Raw genomic sequence first — 12,626 nt, 5'->3', positions numbered from 1 at the left:
TTCACAAGTTACCTACTGCAGTTTTTCTTATTGGTATGATGTAATGTAATCTTAATTTTCAGCAGCTCAGAAAAACTTGAAAGATGAAAGGGTATTCTTTCCACTGATCTTATGGTTGAATAACCTAAATAACAGATTAAAAACAATAAATATATTTGTTGAGTTCATATGTTGATTTATTAAATAATTTAGCAGCAAAGGGGGTTTGTTGATTTTTTTTTATCATGGTTTTCTATTAAAATGCATGTAATTGTGATTAATTAATTATAAACCCTGCATCTTAATTTATTAAAATTCTGAAATTGAGCCCTAGTTTTGTAACCCAATTTTGATATCAGACAAAGATAAAGAGTAAATACAATTCGCAGTTTACAAATGATGATTTAATTTATTAACAGAAAAAAATCCCAAATGAAACTAAACTGGCTCTACATGGGAAAAAGTAAACACTAAATAATGATTTAGCTGATTAAGATTATTTGGAAAGTTGTGTTTGATTTCCATACCAATAGTTTACTGCAGTACCTGTGCAGTCATGACATTGTTTTTGTAGTGGTTGTTTTTTTGTTTTTTTTTTGACGATCTGAAACATTTGAGTGAAAAAAGGTCAAAAACAGAAGACGCTTGAAATGAGTAAATACTTTTTCGAAGTACTGTGGTTAAAACCCACATCTGTCCACATGCTGCATAAGTGAAGATATAGAGAAAATATTGTACGCTGAGCGCAGAGTTTAGGACATAATCATTTAATCAGCAAAGCTTTGAAACCACAAAACACAGGAAGCTGCAAGTCTTTTGTAAGAAAGTGTCAGAGCTGTTTGAGAAGTCACTAAGCGCAGCAGAAACACCCGGAGATGAGGACAGATCAGTTCCCTGGGTGCATGCCAGCCGTAATCAAAGCTTTCCTGATTACTGGTGAGTATAACGGACGCTTCGTTTTCCTCTGGTGAAAAAGCTGCAACACTTTTAGAACACAAAACAAAACAAAACTACAAATTGGCGAGTCACCCTGACAAGTCAAGAGTCTTGTCAAGAGTCTAGAAGTAACTTGGAGACGCGGCTAAATTAGAACGTTGAATTGCAAATGATGTCTTTTTGCAACAGATTGGATTTAAATTATTTTAGAAACTTGTAACGACCAGCTAAGATACACACTAAAAACCCTCCAACTGAAAAGGAGGAACTCTTCTTTGACACTGACGTAAACTCTATTAAGGTCTGTACTCCGAGATAGAAAGGCTAGCAGAAAGAAAATATCACCAAAATAAAATGTGTTAGGTGGTCTCTGGTTAGCATTAGCATATTGTTGGTTGCCAGAAGGACTGAGCACTTTAATAATGATTTTATTTGATATATTCCACACAATACTAGGATAAACGTGGTAATATTCATAAGGTAAAATGTAGGTTGGTGTGTCAGTCACACACTAAGGTTCATTGTATTTTTGTGGTAAATCATCAATACCAGAAGTCTTTTTACTTCCATGTTACAATTCTAGAATTTTTTATTCATAGGTATTTTTTACAAAGTGCCTCAAGTGTTTCTGTGTGTTTAAAAACAGACATGTCAAAAAGCATTTATACCCTCCTCAGTAGTTACTGACCTTCAACAGGTTTTTAACAGATTGGTGATAAACTCGAAGGCTTTGCTGTTGGAAGGCCTCTTTGTCAACACACTAGTACTTAACTCCCATCAGGTTTTCAAACAGACTCAAGTCATGGCTCCGCCTGGGCCGCTGCAAAAGTGGCCTAGCCAAGAAGAAAAATATTGGTTAGATTTAAAGATTATTGTAAACTATTACTATGATGGCTAAGCAGTGATAAGTCGCTTTTCATCTTTATCACACTTAAAAATAATTTAACTTGCTTCGTCACGAGTTAGCAACTGGTGCTATGGAGGGTAAAGTTCCTGACATGGTTCTAAAAGAACAGCTAAGCTGATGTATGTTTGTTAGCTATGAATATTAGGAAAACAGCAGCCATCTTAGCTCACATTATTTAAATGTATTAAGCAAAAACTATTTAGTTTTGATGGACAAAAATAATTTTGTAGTTTGGTTAACGTGTTGTAATGAATTACAACTTAGACGAGGTTTAGATCTGTTTTTAACCAAAGTCAGTTAGCGGCTTCAGCTTCAAACATGTGATGCAGCCAGATCAAAAGATTATCTTAACCAAGTGTGAAAAACAACACTTAAGATAACGAGAGATTTTGATGGATAAATTATCTGTAAAATACAGAACAATGTGGGTTGTTTGAGTATTTTGGTTTGTTTGCAGGTGTCCATTTTTGGTTATTTCCTGGTTTTTGCCTTACTTCCTGCATATTTAGTTATTCCTTCTCTTCTTTTATTGTATTTTTTCTTGGTTACTGTTCATTTCCTGCCCAGCTGATTTAAAGTTTTACATTCCCCTCAGCCTGCCTGCCTGGTCTCACCTCACAGCTGCACCCTGTTTCTAATTTGCCACCAGTTGTTTGTCAAGTGATCAAGCTCCTCACTTTCGGTCACACTGTGCTAGACTCCTCTGTTCATTTCCACTGTTCTCTCTTCATTTCCTGGTTTATCTTGTCCTGCCTGATCTTTTGCCTGATCCCAGTGAGCTTAGTTACAAGTTCATAATTATTACTAAAAGACCTCTACTTCACCAATAGATGCCTGTTCCGCCTTCATTTGTGTCCGACAACAAAATGACGACAGTTTTGAATGTTGGGTAATGAACACCACATTATGTTAACTGTGCTTGCCACCACTATTTTGTGTTCAGCTTTTCTTTCATTTTGTACATCATACTTTCCATCTCAGTGAAAAATATTTACCCCATTAAAGATTTCCTGTTTTTTGGGGGAGGGATTTGACACTTAAATGTTTCAGATCATCACACTAATTGTAAAATAAGACAGAAATAACTTGAGTAAATCCTAAAAGCAGTTCTCAATTGATTACATTTATTAAGAAAACTATCTAAACCAATATTTTAGCAAATGCAATAAAAGATGAGTGAAAACTAGGACAGGGATTTTAACGCTTTAATTTTGATTAATTTATTTAATACATTTTAACATGTCAAAAAAAAAAAATCACATAGGAAATAGTTTTTACTTTTAATTTTTACATAAGGGTTCCAGTCGGAACCTTTGTATTAACCCGTTTCTGGAACACACATAAATCCAATGCACAAACGCACCCTGCACACAGCTTGATTAACTTTTTTTATCGAATCCCATGGCTCGTGAAAATAAGTAACATATTTAGAAAGTAAACTGTGAACAATAGTTCACAGCATGTATTAGAACAGCCCAAAGCGATAGAGTACCAGTTATATGCTGTTTACTTGACATCTGAAAGACACAACTAGCTCAGCAGACACTGTAACTAGTATTAAATAGTTTTTCTATTCTATTGATGATAAATCAGATCTTGGTGCGTCTTGTAACACAGTGAATTAGCGATGTAGTGCAAGGGGTCAGTACAAAAGCATTGGGAGTAAATGTGTTTGACTGCTTGGCGTCCCTGTTCGACACGACCCATTATGTAAGAGGTCACACCCTGGCCACTGGAAACTTTATCTGACACTCTGAAGGCACTCAGCATGTCGAGCTGATGTGACTGAACTGATTTTTATTTTTTTTATAAATAGGAACAAGTTGCTTCCGCTCACTTTCATGTGGTTTAGATTTGATGCGTCTTCCATACGGTAACGACTCATACAGCAAAAATTAAGAGTAAGAAGCATGGCGAGGTTCGGGCTGTGACAGATCTCCTTACTGAGCATTTCTGCACTGTTTTAGCAGCACAGTTCCCACAGCACCACTCCACCTAATTTGGCTCCAGAGCCAACAGCTGGGGGACCGAGTGCTTGGCTGATGGGTGCCATAAATTTTAGTTTTCCTCCTCTGCCCTCGGTGTCCTCAGCTAGATTAACTAGCAATGACAGCTGACCAGAACTCACTCAAGATTTATAAAATAAAAACACATACAAAAAACAATTCAAGCAGAATTTTATTCAGCAAAGTCAGCAATTTTTGGTTGTTTGGGGCGTCATGCAAAGTTTGTGTTGTAGTTCTTCTTTTTGTTACTCGATTATAATTTGACATTCAGTAAGACTGAAGCAGCAAAGTTGTAGAAGTGAGTAATACTGCCAAATATTGGGAGGTAGCAGTCACTTAAGCCCAATGTTTTTGACAAATTTTTAAGGAAAATTTGCAATAAGCTTACAATTATGCATTAGCAGAAAAAATGTGGGAATCTGTTGATTTTGCATAAATTCCAATGACCATGAAATCATAAAAAACTGAAAAGACTGACTATTAAATCTAGAAACATTTCAGGCAGTAGGCTCTTTGTGTTACCAGTGGTGCCCCGAATAGGGGTACATGGGGAGCCATGGCCCCACTTAAGAAATATTGGTCACCCCATTGAATTTCAAAAATAATGAAATATCATTTCAAATGTGTTTAAACAGATCCATAATAAGCATATCTATGTCTTTCTTAGTTATGTGGAAGTTGTTGATTAAGGTCTGAATTTCGTTCTTAGGTGTAGTCTACACATGTGTCTGTAGGTACTGTATTTGAGGTAGAAGCCAGAAGTCAGAGGTTTACCTCTCTAACCACAGACTACATGGCAGCATGGAAGCAGCGCCCCGGTTCTGTCTCAGCAGAACAAAGAGACAGTAGATGTTGTGATTGTTAAAAAAAACAGGAAATAGTGATGCTCTAAAGGAAAGACAGGCTGATCAGTGTTCAGAATACGCCTGACTAAAATAATAATAAAAAAAAATCTACGGCTGCAAATCTTTGACCCAGAAATGTTATTTTCAAAGTGCTGCTTGTGCATCAGTGCACCTCCCAATCATCACCCAGTGCTGGCAGGTGTGCAAAACAAGTGTTGCGGTAGAGGTTGGCATTATCTGAAAGCAGCAACAGAAACAGCTGTGGGTTTACAGTCTTCCTGTTTATGCAGAACACCATCTGTGTGCTGAAAATAATGAAGTAAAATATCTGTTTTTCAGATTGTCTGCTGGTGAACGTAAAGGGAGATGGAGGAGATTCGGAAGAGAAGCTAGGTGGGTCAACAAAGAATGAGCTAACTCCTAGGCTAGCGCTGAACAACATGTAGTATTAAAATATGCTTTTATTTTAAAACAATTTTTAGTAGGAAAAATTGTTTCATACGAGGGAAAAAAACTGATGGTAATGTAGATATTTAGTGTGGAAATTAGCAAAGTCACTTTACAATCTGTCCCAGAAGCACAGGTCTGAGACATTAGCGCATATGCAAATAAGCTAACGGTACGATCTATACTGTTAGCTTATTGGTGCATGCACTAAAATAAATACTTCCCGTGAGGATTCTTTTATTTCTTTTTTCTTTTCTATTGCATTGTAATAGTGTAAATAGTATATGGTGTAAAGTTAATACAAATAAAAAGCAGTTCAATCACATTTCACCCGACTGCTATTTCCTAAAAAAAGTTACACAAGTACGATAAAATGTGAGGAAAGATGGAGAAATAAATGTGTTTCCCATAAACATATTGGATATAGTCTTTAACATATTTAGTTGATCTGCTATAATAAAAATAAAGGTCTTCTCTTGTCCATGATTGGTCCACCAGAGGGCGCATTGACAGTGTAAAAACATTGCAGTCCAGTGAGTCCAGTACACATTTTCTTTTATACAAACTAAATTGTGACAGTCATTATTCATTGAGGGAATTATAATATTGTCTAGGTAAAAAATGTCTTAATAGTGAGTAATATTTTTTATTAATATATCCGCTAACTCCATGGATTGTGCTTCTGGGACAGATTGTAGAGTGACGAACGAATTTATGCAGAATTTGGAAAAAACACCAACCACTAGGTGGTGATAAAGTGCTTCCAATATGATTATTAGCATGTATGGAATATCCATTAATAGTGAATTGGAGCAACAGTTATCATCAGCAAGCTAACTGCTGATCAGAATAAGGCATATTTCAGAGTAAGATCTAACAATTCAAATAAAGGTTTGAGCAAAGTTCATATTATGTATAGAGTTCAAAAGTGTTGCCGGGGTGAACAGTTCACCTTGTAAATTGTTTTCTCAACTAAATCCGTGTGTTGCTGTGGTAACAGTGTGCCGTTGCTGCTAAAAATACCCCACCATCGACCAGATAACTTCTGTCTCTAACCAACAGTTCCTCCTGTGTATGTTCTGGTTCACAGAGATATCTTCTTATCTCCACAGAAAATGACACGTTGCCTTTGTTTTTATAATTTCTCACTTTTACTTTCTATAGAGGTTGTTTTTGAATTAGAAAGTGGAGCTGAGAGCATAGACTTGAACATTAACGCATATGTCCAGCTACTCAAATAAAACCTTAACTACAACCCCAAAATGTGTAGTGACAGCATAAACAAAGTTGATGTGCATAGAGTGGCTTGCAAAGACAATCACACCCCTTTTTCAGGTTTGGCTTGTTACAAACACAGTTTCTATTCTACCACCATGAACTATGTAGTCAAATTCTACTGCTGATGTAACTGGAGCTTTGTGTGTTGGTCAAAACAAATAGTCAAAATGTAAAAAAGCACCCACTCTTAAGCACGGTGAAGGATTTGTGATGAAGAGGGCCTGTAGGATATTGAACCTTGTAAAACTAAGTGACATCATGAACTCCTTGAAAATACAACCAGAGTTTTATGAAACAGACTAGTGATCATCTGTAGCAAAACAACATAAAAATAGTTCAGCAGACAGAAAACCAACCATCTCCAGATTCTCAGACCTAAACCTTACAAAGAAACCTGTTGGCTGAGCTGAAGAGAACAGAGAATGGGAGAGGCAGCATGACTATGGAAGATCCAGAGAGATACTGTGTGATCCAATCACAAAGTATTGTCTTTACAACTGGGAGCAGCTGGTTATCATCCCAAAAGCTCACATAATACCTGAACTACAACCCCAAATGCCAGAGGAGTAGAAAGGGAGGCTTCATGGAACAACATCTTCTGTCGACCACAATGGGGAAAAGAATTATATCCCCTACTCCAACTTTTCTCTGAACAGGTTTCTGACCAAACAGCGACAAAGCAGCAACATGCCCTGGATAGAACCATCCAGGAGTATCATCTCTGCTGCCTGAAAATTTAGCTGTTAGCATCTCATGACAGTCATTAGACTGCTATACTTCACTCTATAGCACAGGTGTCAAACTCCAGTCCTGGAGGGCCACTGCCCAGCACCTTTTAGATGCGTCTCTGCTGCACCACACCTGAATAGAATAATTAGGTCATTAGCAAGGCTCTGGAGAACTGATCTACACAAGAAGGAGGTAATTAAGCCATTTCATTCCAGTGTTTTGTACCTGTGGCACATCTAAAAACTACAGGACAGCGGCCCTTGAGGTCTGGAGTTTGACACCCCTGCTCTACAGTCAGAGGCTTCCTCAGATGCATCACTATAACTGAAGAAACTTAGGTGTTATAGGTTACTGCAACATCTACTTCCCCTCTGGGGGAAATAAAGCATTTCTGAACTGAATTGAAAACTGCTACCTAAGATATTTCCCCCACTGAAATGGATGGACTCAAACTAAAAGTATCATTTTTCCAAGTTCTTGAAAAAGAGATTCTACTTCTTTTTCAGCTTCTTCATCAGAGCAGTCAAAATGTCAACAAACGTTTTGTTCAGTCAAAACATTTGTTCACCATCCTTAGAGGGGTTGGAGCAAGAACACTGCAAAAACAACATTTTACCAAGTACTGTATATTTGGTTAAGTTTCTGGTATAAATATGTTAGTACACCTGAAATGAGAAAAAAAATCACTTACAAGTAACTTTTCAGCAAGATATGAGTTTGTTTTAAGCCAATAATTCCTTAATATTGATGGAAAAAGTAGTTATTGGCAGATAATTTCACTTAATATGGAAAAAAATGTCTTATTAGTTAAATAATCTATTGATTTAAAACTATTTCTTGGTAAGGTTTTGTGTTTTTGCAGTGAAACATCCAAACCATGCAGGATAGATCGACTAATCTTGACATGACCATCATCTTCATCACTCCACCCGTCCCAGTTTTAATGCTTCCACTTGGTTATCCAGCTTTGGCTCTGACCTGCTGTGACCTCCTGGCCCTGAAAGATTCCCAGATATACAGGATTCAGATTGCAAACACTTGTGACGCAACTTGCATTGCAGACGGGGAGCGTGACACCGTGAATCAGACCGATGAGTAAACATGTTGCGAAATCAAACGCGTCTCCTTCATTCACGCTTCAACGAGCGCTTGCTTGGCGTTCAACAAGCTGGCTTTCTGCTTGGTCATGGCGGAGAGGCGCCTTGTGGTCACTGACACTTGTTTTGTTTCCAGACTTGAAGTATGTTTTGATCGGAGGTGGGATCGGCCTCTTCCTGTCCGCCCTGTTTATTCTGTCCAAGATCTGCATGATCAGGAAACAAGCGGAGATAAACTTCCCAGGTCAACAGATAAACCTGCCAGGTGAACACATTCATCCTCCCAAGTATTAGATGCATTGTAAACTTTGTTTCTTTGTTTTTTTTTCATGATGTAAAACCGTTTTCCTCTTTAGAATCGAGCGTGAGGAGACCTTCAGAGGTAAGTTGTTATGTCACAAACTTCAATGTATTTTATTGCAATTTTATGTGACAGACCAACACGAAACAGGACAAAGTGTGACCATTTACTCTGATGCCACTAAATAAAACCTAATGCAGAATGAGAATTCCTTTAGTAACAAAAAGCAACATGAAGACCAAGGAACCCAGCAAGCGGGTCAGGGAGGAAGTTAGAAGCAGGGTCTTTAATAAAAATGGAAAGTACAGGCGTGCAATCTTTTCATATTTTTATATCAATCCGATACCAATGTGATATGGGCCAAATCGCAGATATAGATACTGATACTGATACCAATACTTTTTATTAAAGTTTTAGATATATCATCAAGCTTCTGACCTTCAGATCTTTTTTAAATTCTCTTTATTTTATTAAAACCTAAGACAGGATTTAGATAAAGCTCTTAAGTGTTTGCTAAATATTTTAACGCCACATTAACTGGGCCTGTTGCAATAAATCAATTAATTGCATGATAAATAAAAACAAGTTAAATAATTTCCAGTTGCATGATTTGCCATTTTTCTCTTTTCTGTCTTTCTACCAAAACCTGGATGACAAAAGTTCTCAGTCTGGTGTTTTGGTCTCAACTAGCCTCTTTTTATTTGAAGGACAATTTTGCACATCATAATTCATTTTATTTGTCGTCTCTATTGTTTTATTAATTTATTTTGGAAATGTAAAATGTCTTCCAGTTCCAGTGTAAATATTCATTAGAATTTAAAGTTTACTGATCTTTGAGAATATGTTCATGGATTACTATACCATTACCATTATATTACCTGGAAATGGTCTCAAAACAACAATATTATCATTTATCACAATAATGCCTTGGATAATTTATCGTCCAGCAAAGTTTGTTATTGTGACCAGCCTACTATTAATATGATTTGTGTGTGTTTTTCCTAAATAAGTGTGAAAAATTAGCATTTGAGAGCAAATTTAAATAAAATCTTTTACAAGATAGAGCTGAGAAACTACAAAACAAAATTTTAAGATGGAATCTGAAACTAAACATTGATTTTACCAAGTTGGTATCGATCCAATACAGAATTGGCTTTGATGTTATTGATATTTTAAATCTATCCGCCCACTTCTAATGTAAAGAGCAATAACAACAGAACCAGCCAAGATATTTTATGGCAGATCTGGAGGAGCTGCAGAAAACTGTAGCTTGTAAAGAAAGAATGTCTAACATGGTGGTGGGGGCATCATGATGTGGGGTAAGCTTTTCTGTAGGTACAGGAAACCTGTTGGGAGGTCAGATGAAGCTAAATGTTTAGAGGATGCAAAAAAATCCAAGACTAGTTTGGAGGAACAGCCAGCCAACACACAGCCAGAGCTACAAAATGTGCTAAATTGGTCCAGTTAAAGTCCAGACCTAAATCTAGCAGAGACTGTGGGATAGTCTCTGCTATGTTCAAACTCGACTGAGTTTGAACATATTTGCAGATAGGCATCAGCCATGGTTAGAGTCTAGATGTGCAAAGCTGGTAGAAACAGACCACAATGAACTTGCAGCTACAAACGCAGGGAAATGTGGTTCTGCAAAGTGTGGAGGGCTGGAAGCAAATGCTCAGCATGCTTTTCAGGTTTTTATCCAGAAAATAATCTAGACATTTCTGAATCCTTTCCCTTCCACATCCTAATTATTCACCGCTTTGTGTCACTCTGTCAAATAAAATCCCAACAAAACACACCGAAATTTGGAGTTGTAGCTTGACAAAATGTGACAAAGTTTACCAGGTGTGAATATTTTTGTGACACTGTCAATTAGCATATTCTGAAGCAATAGGCAACCTCCAATCATCGTTTTCTGTTTTCTTATTACCCTTCTCCACAGCCACATTCTATCATTTTGAATCAGCCCAGCCATTCAGCTTGCAGCGGTATCCAGTGACAAGCGGTGCTAAAGGTCAGGCAGAGTGCAGAGCGGCGTCTGGGTGAGGAGTCACACACGTGGCTCCATGTTGCTTCTTGTATTGCAGCGCTGAACGTTTCCACCTTTTCTCCTGAAAGGCATCACTGTGGAGCTGCTGATGCATGTCTTATTGGTTATTTCTTGTCTCACAAACTTTGTAAATAAAATATTTTTTGACATGTATCATGTGTGTTTTGAAGTATTTTACTAAGAAAAAGCACTCTGCTCAGGCGGTATTTTTAAACATGTCCACCAGATGGCAGCACCCACCTTCAAAATGCTCTCGCATTTGGCTCACCAGAGAACTCTCAAAATCAAAACGCTGAAATATAAAGCGTTTGTCACTCATTTTCCACTATATGTGTTAACTTACTGCATATACAGTTTCATAAATTAACTCATTCTGACTCCCGGAAAGGTAAGTGGGAGTAGAAAGTGGATGAACAGACTCATTTATGCATTTTGCATCCTTAAAGAATGTGTTCAGTCAAGCCTGCGTGTCATTCTGCTCAGATTGGGCCTGCTGTGTTTTGGTGCCATTTTACCTCCACTGCATATGGTGGATATTAACATTATGAGACCTTTACCCGCTTTCTGACAGCATCTCTTCCACAATGGAAACACATGCAGGAGAACCAGAGAAAATCTTCTCTAATAACCCAAACGGCGTATATGCAAACAGGGAGTAATAACTAGCAGATGGAGACGGGTTTAAAAGGATGACTTCAGCCGTTTTCTACATGCTGACTGAAGTTCAGCTTTTTCCTCCTCATGAAAACTGAAGAAAACTTCACCCTCTTTAGCAACATGTACTATTAAGTGAAGTCAGAGTTAGAAAGGAGCTATATTTTCAACAAACTCCAAGCCTCTTATTCTGTTTGCTGAAGCCATCTGGGGAACTGTTATCAACACCTGCTTTAGGTCGGGTAAGAGTCTACAGCACCTCCAAATTAGCGCCAAAGTTTGTGGAATTGGACCCAAACGGAGATGGGGAATAAGGATTCTCCTTGAACAGAGACACAGACACAAGAGGAGCTGGAAAACATTCGACAGGAAACAGCAAAGCAATGGGAACGACAATCAGCAGGGAATACAACAGAAGGATCTGATCAAGAGGTAACTGGTACCTGGGTGAAGAAGCAGGACACAAACAAACTAAATCAAAATACTTTCACGAATATAAGAATCTAAGACTATAAGAAAGAACCTCAACACTAAAGCATGAGTATGGTACACTGGGCATGACAACAACCCAAAGTGTCATGACAATTACCCTTTCTACCTTCTAAGCCAGCTCTTGCTCTGATGCAAGACTGCTGATTTGATTGACATCCCCCAATGAATCTTATCTACACATGATAGATAATCCAACTAGCTATCTAGCTATCTACCAAAATAGCTAGCTAGTTAGATACCTAGCTGGTTAGCTATCTAAATAGCTAGTCAGATAACAAGCCATTTAGCCATCTATTACTATCTATTTCAGTGGTGCCCAAAGTCGGTACTCAAGGGCCTGCATGTTTTATTTCTCTTCCTGGTGGTAGTAATAACCTTTTCAGCATGTCAATGTTCTTCTTAGGCCTCTAATGAGTCATCATTTGATCCAGGTGAGTTAAACCAGGGAGAGAACTAAAAGATGCAGGATGCCGGCCCTCCAGGACCAACTTTGGGGACCATTGATCTATTCCGATGGTTATCTAGCTAGCTAAAGAGCTAGCACTATCTATCTCGCTAGTAGGATGGATGGACACTTTGAACCACTTGACAGGCCACCATCTCTAAAGCACCATTTATTTTTTACATAGAACCAATTAGAGATTTTGTCTACAAAAAGAAAAAAAATGACTGACGGTAAGTCACTAAGCCTTAGTGTTTTACTCAGTTACCCTTGACAACAGATAAAGAGGCAACTTCTCTCCGTTCTAGCCATCGGCCTAAGAGAGTAGGAGAATGCATCAGAAACCATCTTGGCGTTGTGGTTCAAGCCCTAAAGTAGGCAAATCATTTCCAACATTTTGCACTAACGCTCAAAACGATGGCGTCTTTGGAAAAGTGGTTTGTCAGGGAAACATTTCTGTTTGTTC

At 37.8% G+C, this 12,626-nt stretch overlaps 1 protein-coding gene across 2 annotated transcripts; it reads left to right on the top strand.

The window, feature by feature from the left end:
• Positions 1 to 565: 565 nt before the first annotated feature.
• Positions 566 to 10,725, top strand: LOC148153581 (uncharacterized). 2 transcript variants are annotated; one of them, XM_088016623.1, is made up of 5 exons: positions 566 to 915; positions 5,013 to 5,066; positions 8,361 to 8,468; positions 8,581 to 8,606; positions 10,465 to 10,725. In XM_088016623.1, exons 1-5 carry the CDS (start codon positions 855 to 857, stop codon positions 10,519 to 10,521), a joined length of 306 nt encoding a protein of 101 aa, XP_087872749.1. In that variant the 5' UTR covers positions 566 to 854; the 3' UTR covers positions 10,522 to 10,725. The 2 variants fall into 2 exon arrangements, with proteins under 2 accessions (XP_087872749.1, XP_087872748.1); XM_088016622.1 differs by having other exon boundaries at positions 759 to 915; positions 8,361 to 8,489.
• Positions 10,726 to 12,626: the final 1,901 nt, after the last annotated feature.

This window comes from Poecilia mexicana, unplaced genomic scaffold (assembly GCF_051168715.1).
Source record: "Poecilia mexicana isolate PSO_F unplaced genomic scaffold, ASM5116871v1 scaffold_19, whole genome shotgun sequence".
NCBI classification, from domain to species: domain Eukaryota; kingdom Metazoa; phylum Chordata; class Actinopteri; order Cyprinodontiformes; family Poeciliidae; genus Poecilia; species Poecilia mexicana.
This window is presented reverse-complemented; position numbering and strand designations above follow the sequence as displayed.

Bases quoted from the DNA above. Each gene is read 5' to 3' on its own strand.
- LOC148153581 (XM_088016622.1), top strand. From the start codon at position 855: ATGAGGACAGATCAGTTCCCTGGGTGCATGCCAGCCGTAATCAAAGCT. The intron at 5,067-8,360 runs GTGGGTCAACAA...TTTTGTTTCCAG, and splicing joins AGATTCGGAAGAGAAGCTAG to ACTTGAAGTATGTTTTGATC. The intron at 8,490-8,580 runs GTGAACACATTC...TTTCCTCTTTAG, and splicing joins TCAACAGATAAACCTGCCAG to AATCGAGCGTGAGGAGACCT.